Raw genomic sequence first — 11,928 nt, 5'->3', positions numbered from 1 at the left:
TGCACCATGGGCGTCTTTTTGGACGGAAACCGGCGCATTATAAATGTCTATTAATATTATATATATATAAATATATATATATATATACATATATATATATATATATATATAATATAATATATAATAGTATTTATTAAAGTACGCGAACCATGGTTTGGCTAAAGGGATGTACCCGGGCTTTCAAGTTTGGCAAGAGAATTCCGTCGTTTTTTTCTCTTAACTTTGTAATAATTAGGTACGTAGAGAAGCTGCAAATCGAACTAAGTAATGTATTATTTAAAGGTAAGAGATACCTTATGCAAGATAATGTTACATGCATGCACTCTAATTGAAGATATTTAATTTCGTTTCTAAATATATTTGTAATATAATTTTTCATTTGTAAATAATAACTTTTGTATTGAATATGGATATATAATCACTGAAAATGATACTGATTGTTATCACAAGAGCATGTAAAGGAAATCAATAAGTTTATTTATACCTCATGAAGGCCACCGAATAGTGTCTTGTACATATTGAAAATATACCAAGGAGCAGATATGCATCTCCAGTATATATGGGAGCATAACAACAACAAAAAACAAGTAAAACCTATGGGAACATCCAGTGACTTTACGGAACGTTCATCACACTATTTCAAAAGGAGACGAAACGTGTTATGAACCTGCAAGATTTAATTGGTTTTTTTTTATGTATTAGCCAATTTGTGTCATAGTAAGAATTGGTGGATTCGGTTAGTGTCCTTCAGCTCCTGTAAATAAGACAGTATATTGTTCTTGCTAACATTGATCATATGATACAGACGTCACAGCGTGCTTGATAAACGAAATTTGTGGCGCTATACTACAATAGATTCTTTATAATTCGTCCTTCAGATCTTAGTAATGAACAGCTGGCAAACTGACTGGCAGATGATTTGAAAAGAAGTGCGAAGAATTATTGTTTGGTAAGAATGGAATTAGAAAAAATGATGTTTCAATGATTATTAGAAACAAATACACCTGCTTTGTCTTTATATATCAACAGTTGTATACCCTTGTAGGAAAACACATCGGAACAATCATGACGTCATTTGAGGTAATGGCAATGCTGATTAAGAAATTGATGTCTTGTTCTTTCAAGAACATAATCCATTAACTGTTACCCATTTAACAACTAAATATTAAATGTCTTTTTAATCTACAAAATTTGAAACTTTAGGTTTGAAGTCGTATGTTTAGTTTCATGAAGACTTATTTGATTAGTTATTTTGGAAAAAAGGGAAGGAAATTGTTTTATCAATAGAATGTTAAATTTATTGCTGTTTAACAAGTTTTTTCTAGTAGTTTCGTTATATTTGAAATAAAGACAATTTTCAACTTGAACTGTTTTGAAGTTATAATCGCTTAGTTAATTTCACTTGAGTAGATTAGGGTAAACTTACAGTGTGTTCTTTGCTTTTCCAACTATTCAACATTGTGTGCATCGTACTAGCAATAAACAAAACAAAAATAAAATAAAAAATGCGTCTACGTATATTACTGTAGCATATAAGGAATTATCATTTCGGTTGGGAATGCAAGGTTGACACATTTAGATGATTACCAATTTCTACAGCAATTGAGTTGACACTAAAACATATGTCAGTTACAAGGGTGCATGGTAATTAAATTGGTAAAAAAAGGAAATTAAAAACCAGCGTTCGGTCATTCAGCGTAAATTGTTTTAAGATATAACACAAGAGTCGACCCCATCGTTAGGCCAACACCTATTATTGTAATGATAGACAATATGGTCCTGTTCATAATGACGTCGAAACAGTAGGTGACTGGTATTGGAAACGTAAAAGCTGTTGAAATGAATATTATATTCTCGGTTTGTACAGCTTTAGAGAAACAATAGAAATGGAAGATGGCAACTAGTCCTAGTACAATGGATAAGAGAACATCTTGCTGTGTTCTAGGCATATCCCATGAGTTTGTTATTGCCAGATATGCAGTCGACATGATAAGGCCAGTGCATCCCAACGTCAGTGTTATTAGACTAGGGTCTTGTCTTCCTTTATGTGCTAATTTTCGAGCAGTTAGTTTAAGGGAAACGACACACAGTAGAGCAAAGAAAGCGACGAAGACGCCAATAACAGAAGACACTTTGTCGGAAACGGCATGATTTGCAATAGACGTCTTACAAACAAGAACCAAACCGATTGCATTGACAACTACAAGGACGCCATCAATCCTATCGAAGGTTTCTCCGAGGAAAATGCAGGCAAATATTATTGCTGGTATAGGTTGATTGTAAACGATAGCTGTTGCGTCAGAGACTGGAAGAAATCCAGTGGCAATTAGGAAGGATGACATTCCAACCACGTCGAGAATTCCGAAAAGAATATTGAGAGCAAGATCTTGAGAGTCGTAATTTTCACTTTCGTCCCACGAGATGAAAAAGACAAACACAAGAATAAAACAGCTTCTTAAAAACAAAGTCTGCAAAGGGTTCATGTTATGTGCGTTCTCTGCGAGCAACAATACTTGTACAGACTGAGAGAGCCCCGCAAGTACAGCCCAAATCAATCCGGGTCTTTTCAAGTTAAAACATAACCATCCGTTACTCTCCTTTGAGTCGCTTCCGTTATCATCTTCAGCAAGGTCTCGGTCGTGATTCCCATCATGGGTTTGGTCTGGGCCTGCACTACAATGAGCAAAAAGAAGCCTTTACAAAAATATTGGTATTGTGACAAAGTTTATGTTAGCAGTACGATATCATACATATACCTTAAAGGTAGTGAAGACTCGCGCACAAAGAAACGTCTGATGCCGGTAATCTGACCTAGTTTTGAATGAGGTGTAACAGAAGTGTTAGACCCTATCATCGATCCCAGAAAGTACACACACACACACAGCTTGCTACCGTCGGTAATTAGACACTAGGGTACAGTCAATACATGCAGCTACAATCAATACCCACAACACAGTGTACATAGCAGCGATGGACCAGCAGGGAGTTGTTATGGAACTCCCCGATCTCAGGTCCAGATAAAAGATAACAAGGTATCACGTTTCATTACTGTCTGCATTTTGTAGCGACAAGAAGAAAACTTCACTTGCAAGCAACGGAAAGTTAACTTTTTTTTCAGAGGGCGGCATGCGGTTTGGGGCGAGTCTTCAATGCCTTTAACAGAGCAAATGACATAACATATCTCGTGTAAACTGTTTCGAAATATTGCTCAAATGTTGATGTTTTTCAACTAAGCAGTGTGGTAACGAGTCACCCTTGGGTCGATTCTCAAGCCAGTTGTTCCACTGTAGTCTATTGTCCAATTTCAAGTCAAATAAATTACTGGCTGGCGCAAAACAAGTCAAGTCAGTCACGTTTTCAATTGAAGTGAGCACGTTAGACAACTCAAGTTCATTAAAGAAATCTTCTAGAGTCAACTCGAGCCAGAAGTTGATTAAAGACAATTCCCTTTGGCGGGTGGGATTGATAACAGAATATATGAAACCGGTTTAACACCCAAACACTAGTACGGCCATTTTGCAGTTCGTCGTTAATATTACTTTGCTGTGTATGGTTAGCATAAATTGTATTTCAATGAATATCTTTATGCATGCGTGTTTAAGGTCAAACTCATTTTGTCACTTTTTTTCATTACTACTAGTATTTTAACCCACCTAAACACTAAATTTAACATATTCATCAGCGTTCGGGACTGGTTTCATTTGTCACATGACCTGTTGCCACACAGTATGATTTTCAAACACAATTTTTTTTTTCCAGCTGACCGAAAGGAAGTGGTGTTCAGCCATAGAGACCGACCACTCTGGCTAAGGGGATCATGCTTTGGATGCTATCATTAGGCTATAACGGTTTACCATTCTGATTTGGAAACATATCAGTAGCTTTCATGTGCTATATGTACACAAGTATTAACTAGTAGACAAATCAAGGCCTGACACTGTTGTTGAAGCTATGGACCATATGTCGTGAAAATAACTCACCTTACATCCATTACTTCGATTCGAAAATAAGAAAAGAAATGTATTGAATATATTCAATTCCTTCCTAAAGTCGATGATGTTATCGGGAGAACCGGCAATCTTTTATAGGTAAAAGTAGTCTCTAAATTAATTTGTATCGCTTCAATCTATGTATTGTTCCGTGGAGGTTGGTATTAACATTGGAGTGCAGTTCATACTGCAGACAATGTATATTTATTCGTGTACAATAAAGCAAATAATGTAGATTGTACAGCGACTTGGAAGCAGGATATACCAGCAATATTAATTTAGTTTAAAAGCTCGGTCAGATAAAGCAACACCGCTGAAATATAACTGAAAATCTTCGTGATTTGCATATACCGGCAATTGTGCATATTATATATAGCCACGTGGGAAGTTAGCATTACGTTTCCATATATATTTGAAATACCAGAGCAGAGCTGAGTATTGTATCCCCTCCCCGACCACCGCTCCTCCTTCATGTGTTTGAAGCAATGCACTTAACAACTATCAGTCATAGACATTATTACATTATGACTTAACTTCTTACTGTAAAGTTAATTTAACTTCATGATGTACCGCGTTTCAATTCTTTACTCAAACTCTTATCTATATAGTATAGATATAGATAGATAGATAGATAGATAGATAGATAGATAGATAGATAGATAGATAGATAGATAGATAGATAGATAGATAGATAGATAGATAGATAGATAGATAGATAGATAGATAGATAGATAGATAGATAGATAGATAGATAGATAGATAGATAGATAGATAGATAGATAGATAGATAGATAGATAGATAGATAGATAGATAGATAGATAGATAGATAGATAGATAGATAGATAGATAGATAGATAGATAGATAGATAGATAGATAGATAGATAGATAGATAGATAGATAGATAGATAGATAGATAGATAGATAGATAGATAGATAGATAGATAGATAGATAGATAGATAGATAGATAGATAGATAGATAGATAGATAGATAGATAGATAGATAGATAGATAGATAGATAGATAGATAGATAGATAGATAGATAGATAGATAGATAGATAGATAGATAGATAGATAGATAGATAGATAGATAGATAGATAGATAGATAGATAGATAGATAGATAGATAGATAGATAGATAGATAGATAGATAGATAGATAGATAGATAGATAGATAGATAGATAGATAGATAGATAGATAGATAGATAGATAGATAGATAGATAGATAGATAGATAGATAGATAGATAGATAGATAGATAGATAGATAGATAGATAGATAGATAGATAGATAGATAGATAGATAGATAGATAGATAGATAGATAGATAGATAGATAGATAGATAGATAGATAGATAGATAGATAGATAGATAGATAGATAGATAGATAGATAGATAGATAGATAGATAGATAGATAGATAGATAGATAGATAGATAGATAGATAGATAGATAGATAGATAGATAGATAGATAGATAGATAGATAGATAGATAGATAGATAGATAGATAGATAGATAGATAGAAGCCGCAAAACAGGCTAGACATGGTTACTTCCTGACAGGGAACTCCAAGCTATGAGCCTTGGATGGTTTAATATTATATAGTGATGAAAACACTACTAACTGCTTGAATTTCATCAGCTGTTTATTGTATGACGTTGCAGCAAATGCATACAAGAAATGTCACATTGGCTCGTCGACCCTCAAAACGAAGAAAGTTTGAATTTCTTACATAAATCCGATGCAAAGGGTCACTCACGATTACCATTGATTATGAAGATTGCAATCGATATCCATACTTTGTGAATCGTGGAATATTTTATAAATATTTTACAAACTTAGATTAACATATCATATAATTTACAGAGGATTTACTTCAATGAAAAATGTAGAAATAGACCAAAAAGCAAAGACATAAAAAAGGATTGTTGTTATTTTACTATATAACTTGTTAGAAAAATTAAGAATAATACACGATGAAAATGTATAACAATCAAACTGATTTCGTATTTATTGTATAGAAATTCTGAAATTTTTATATGTAAAATCTATGCCACTTGTCAATGACTATACACCCTGGTGTGTTTTCCGCCCAAAAAAATAACACCATGAACAACCGAAAGGTTCTTCCTAATACTGCATGCAAGCACTACATGCGCACAACAATACTGCGCATTTGCAGGCAAATACAGTTCTAGTTTCCTCTTACAATTGCTCGAAATGGATTCTTCGGTTGGTAGGGAAATCAGAATCGTCGATCATCCTGCCCATTTCCCGAACTAATATCCATCCTCGGATTGTGATGTGTCTAGCCAATAATCTTCCACTTTTAGCCCAATTCTTACACATATGTGACACGTAGCCTATACAAAAGCAAGCTTTTCATTTTATCTACAAGCTATGGGAGTGGAAAAGCAACAGCTCGTTTCCACTCAACGTTGAAACTACTTACCAGCAACTGAACTCGCAATGCAGGGTATTATCCAATCTGCTATTATGCCAGATAATAATAACAACAGTTCATATGTGATGAATTATAGGCAAGTATGAGAGCTGTATTAGCTAATTCCTTTTACATCCTGGCTTTCAACAATGATAACAATAACAACATTTTAAACTATATTTGTATGAAATATTGACATTTCCCTGTTCATACGTAGATGGTGTTTTAAGTTTAACCGTAGATCACAAGAACATGTGTAAACTGTCACTCTATGTTCTGGTAGTTTTAGTTTGTTACGAAATGGTTACTTCTCGGCAGCTGAGGCCGTCTGCTACTGAGGCTATTTTCTAAGTGTTTCATGATAGGGCTATGTTCAAACCGCACCATATTATCGTACGATTTCTCATGGAGAGAGAGTTGCCCTCCACATGTGAAAATGTTTTACACCCAAAACAATGTTCTTAAAATTGTTTGGGGTTTATGTCAAAGCTTAACAAATAAAGCATAGTTTAGAACTATTTGTTTGATATATACTGATAACTTAAAGGGTGTGAAGACTCGCGCACAAGCAAACAACGTCTCATGCCGGTAATCTGACCTAGTTTCATCGAGGTAAATGAATCTGGAGAAACTATCACACAGTAAATACGCGCGTACGCGCGTACCATGCATGGAGGGTCATGTGATGTGTTCCAGGGTGGTACTAATATATTACCCTCCCCATAACGCATGATGATTTCACCCAACTAGTACGTAAATGTGTATGCGTGCTTAGAGCAGCAGACGACACCCGTTACCTAGCAATAACCGTGCCTGTAGCCTAACGTGATAGATATATTCCCGTCGAGCAGCATTAGGCTCTGTTTCATGGAGAATTCCGTGGTTGCACTGAACTAAACATTTTCCCACAGCAACACGTCCAGTTCAACAATCCTTTTCGACAAAAAAATCGTTCTTGAAATACAATTCAGACATCGACATTTCCCGCTGCAAGCCCAATGTATCTGTACTTGTTCTGTGCCAGCATGTCTAACGTAAGCATATTAGCTATGAAGTACCAGTACCTTCTTACGCCGTTAGTTCCCATGTCCGATCCGTTTTGGTGCAAATATTTCACGAAGTCACTAGCACTATTCTCGAACTGCTACAGAGAAATATCAGTTTGGTACCACCCTGGAACACATCACATGACCCTCCATGCATGGTACGCGCGCGCCCAATTGACATGAATCCTCGATCCAGATTCATTTACCTCGATGCCTAGTTTCGAATGAGCTGTAACAGAAGTGTTAGACACCACCATCGATCCCAGAAAATACACACACAGCTTGCTACCGTCGGTAATTAGACACTATAGTGCACAGTCAATAAATACAGCTACGGTCAATACCCACGACACGGTGTACATAGCAGCGTGGACGTCTCAGGTAAAAGATAACAAGGTATATCACGTTTCATTTCTGTCTGCATTTTGTAGCGACAAGAAAAAAACGTCATTTGCAAGCAACGGAAAGTTAACTTTTTCAGAGCGCGGCACGCGGTTTGGGCGAGTCTTCAATGCCTTTAATAAGGTGCAAATGAATCGACGCCCATGGCAAATCGCTCTTTGAATCGCATATATGTTTCAAAACTGCTTGAACTATATTGAAAAATTTACAGTCTACACTTATTACGTACCGTTCATAGGTGCACTCGCTTACCTATAGAAAAGTCAATGATTGACGGCTTACAGATAAGCGGGCTGAACATTTGACACCCACATGGGCCTTCGGAGTAGGCCCTATGTTGTACAATATTATCACGTGAGTGAAGGCCTCTTTTGTGATATCCCCCACTTAAAACAACTCTAAGCAAAGGCAGTGTCTAGGATGAAATAACATGTCTAAAGAGAAAGGAGGTGCAACAATCCCACTGCCCTTCCCCGGCCTTCCTCCACCAACATCATGTCAACTTTCACCAAGAACCTGGTAGTAATGAAATATAGACTAACTTGTAAGTAAGAACAGACATCACGTACGGGCCTTCTGGAGTGAAAATCAGTGATTAAATGTATTTACAACCGGGACAGGCTTGTGATGGAAAACCATTCCATAAAGGACATCACCTTGCTTTTCCCATTTCCTACAAACACGAACAAACCGACCAATGTGCTAGAAAGTCGAATAATAGTCACTGGTGCCTTTGTACTCTTTCAGCATTTTGTTGACTTGAACCCTAAAATGGGAGGCTGTATACCGAACTTATTACTGTATTATAACTACAAGGAACCACTGACCTCTACCACTGACCTACATGGTAGAGGTCAGTGCTAGGAACCCCTTAGCATAAACATAACATAACAATTAATATTTATATAGCGCTATTCCATCTAGATCATAGCGCTTGTGACACAGACACAAATTAGCATGGAAATAGGTGAGTCTTAAGATTACTACGAAATTGAGAGATATTGTCAGTTTCTCTTATAGTACGAGGGAGATTGTTCCATGACTGTGGACCGGCTACACTGAACGATTTCTGACCCAAGACCTTGTTCGTTCTAGGAACATTCAAGCGGGTTATGTCATGAGGAACTGGCTACTGATATTGCACCAACTATATCAGCCATCTTTTCCAGCAATCAATCACTGATGGGAGCCTACCTAGGGATTGGAGAACTGCTAACATCTGCCCCATATATAAGAAGAATGATGTATCCTCGCCAAGCAATTATCGCCCTGTTTCCCTTACCAGTATCTGCTGCAAGCTCTTGGAGCACATAATCAGTTCTAATATCATGGAGCATTTCCAGAATAATAACATCTTGACTGCTAAACAGCATGCATTCAGGAAAATACCATAGCTGCGAGACCCAGCTCGTTTCTGTCATCAACGAATGGGCCTCCTCCCTTGGCCAAAGAAAGCAAGTGGATGTCTTCATCCTTGATTTTGAGAAGGCTTTTGACACTGTTCCTCACGAATTATTGAAATCTAAACTGTACACTATGGGTGTTTCACATCAGGTTCTCTGCTGGGTGGATGCTTTTCTGAGTGATAGAGAGCAGTCGGTTGTTGTCAATGGGTCTATAGGTCTAATCCTTCTAAAGTTACTTCCGGTGTTCCGGGTCAGTTTTGGAACCCATTCTCTTCCTGGCCTATATAAATAATATTGGTAATGCTGTTTCTTCTGGTGTCCGACTGTTCGCTGATGACTGTGTCTGTTATCGGGTTATCGATGATGTCAGTGATGGTCATCAACTTCAGGAAGATATTAATATACTAGGACAATGGGCTAAAGATTGGGGCATGAGTTTTCAGCCGGTGAAATGTAACATTATGACCATTACTAGAAAGAGGAAACCTGTGAATTTCAATTACATGCTCAATGGGGTTCACTTGGCTAAGGTTGATTGTGTTAAATATCTGGGTATTCATATCACTTCAGATCTCAACTGGGGAAAGCATATTCAAAATGTGTGTAACAAAGGCAATAGGATGTTGGGAGTTCTTCGTAGAAACTTATCCCCTTGTTCGAAGGATGCAAAATTGGCTGCGTATAAAGGTCTCCTCCTGCCAGTATTGGAATATGCCAGTTCTGTCTGGGATCCCCACCAAGATTTCTTGCAGCACAACCTCGAAAACATTCAGAGGCGTGCAGCCCGTTTCATCGCTTCAGATTATTCAAGAGAGCCTGGCTCTGTCTCATCTCTTTTACGGGACCTAAACCTGGTGCCCTTGGCAGAGAGGCGCAGGCAAAGCAGAATCATCTTATTTGCTAAGGGCATCTATGGTCAGGCTCAGATCCCTATTGACTGCCTAAGAAAGCCTCAGCGTAGGAGTCGGAACATGCACGATATGCATTTCTGCCAATTGTATGCCAGTACCAATTGCTATAAGTATAGTTTTCTTCCAAATACAATTAGGGATTGGAATAGTCTGCCTTCAGACCTCATTAGTAGTTCCAGTGGTTCTGTGAATCCTGTCACGCATATCAGTACTCGGGTCACATTTAACTAATTACTCTCTTGGCGTGTGTGTGGTGAGATATTGTCCCTTTTTGCGGATGTATCACCGTAACGAAGACGAGTAGAGCGGAGAGTTCTTTGACGAGTATATGGTGACAGTAGATTGGATAAATAAACAGGTGCAGTATTGTTCATGGATTTAAAGACAAAAAGACAGAGTTTAAACTGAATCCTTTCCCTTATTGGCACCCAGTGGAGTTCTTTAAGTGTTGGAGTAATGTGATCTCTCTTGGATATGGAACATACCAACCGGGCAGCATTGTTCTGCAATCTTTGAACTCTGTCCAATTCATGTTCCGTAGCACCAAAAAGAAGAAGATTTCCATAGTCGAGACGAAAGATGACTAAAGCCCTGACGACATGATGGAGAGTTTCTTTATCAAGATATCTCTTTATTCTCCGGATGTTTCTTAACTGGAAATGTGTTGATTGACAGAGGCTAGATATTTGTTTAGTCATAGTCATATTTGGGGACAAACTAAAACGAATGACAGCGAATGACCGAATGACAATTGACTTTGTACAGGGTTAATTATCATTTGCGAATGACAGCGAATGACAGCGAATGACAACGAATGACAACGAAGGACAGTGTTGAGAAGAGATAGAATAATTAACGGAGTGGAGTAAATGCGGTTATTGGTTTTCTGCGCAAAAACGATTTGAGGAAAATCGCACGTTACGTGGTTGCAGGGTTTTGGTGTAATTTACAAATAGAAACCACAGGGAAAGTTTTTGTGTGAGAATGCGCTTGAGTGCTGTGCTTTTTACCTCTGTAGATTTATATAGAACGATAACTGAAGCCGTTTCAAGATTATAGTATTGTTAGTTTCTAACAATTAATATCGGAAAAATGACGTTAAATTTACTTTTTAAAATCAGACTTACCATTTCGCTTACTATAAGGTGCATTTATATCTTTTCCGTACTTTACTAGATCTATACCCACGAAGTCTGAACTGTGATATCCGGTTGAAGCAAATGTCTGTGCTGTCATTACTGTCATTCGTTTTAGTCAACGCAATTTTTTAGTGTGTACAACATATTGTCATTCGTTATGTGTAACGCAATTGTCATTCGTTTTAGTAACACCCTCATATTTGCATCAAACATTATGCCCAAGTTCCGAACCGACTGTGTTGGTTCAATATGTGCATCACCGATTTTCAGTAACACAGGTGGCAGTTTCTGAAGAAAAAAGGGTGATCCAAGCACAATGAACTCAGTTTTGCTCTCATTTAATTTTAACTTGTTGCAAGTCATCCACTCTTGGATTTCAGCAATACACAGTTGAAGCTTCTCAATGGCATGCTGCCGTGCACCTGGTATTTTTGGGTCAAAAGAACAGTACAACTGTGCGTCATCTGATCTGCATAGAGATGAAAGTCTAAGGCATGACGACGAATGATTTTACCAAGAGGACGTTCACTTTTACGTCATCATGAAGTACTTAACATTTAGCGTTAGCCACCGTCCGCTCGAACTGCCAGTT

General features: G+C 37.5%; 1 protein-coding gene across 1 annotated transcript; it reads right to left on the bottom strand.

The window, feature by feature from the left end:
• Positions 1–942: 942 nt before the first annotated feature.
• On the bottom strand, positions 943–4,118 carry LOC139975990 (pseudopaline exporter CntI-like). Its single transcript, XM_071984320.1, has 2 exons — positions 3,981–4,118; positions 943–2,673 (listed from the first exon to the last, which is right to left on the bottom strand). The coding sequence occupies exons 1-2, from the start codon at positions 3,989–3,991 to the stop codon at positions 1,689–1,691; spliced, it is 996 nt and encodes a 331-aa protein (XP_071840421.1). The 5' UTR covers positions 3,992–4,118; the 3' UTR covers positions 943–1,688.
• Between the last annotated feature and the right edge of the window lie 7,810 nt (positions 4,119–11,928).

This window comes from Apostichopus japonicus, chromosome 11, assembly GCF_037975245.1.
Source record: "Apostichopus japonicus isolate 1M-3 chromosome 11, ASM3797524v1, whole genome shotgun sequence".
NCBI lineage: Eukaryota > Metazoa > Echinodermata > Holothuroidea > Aspidochirotida > Stichopodidae > Apostichopus > Apostichopus japonicus.
The sequence above is the reverse complement of the archived record's forward strand: the minus strand, read 5'-3'. Positions and strand labels throughout refer to the sequence as shown.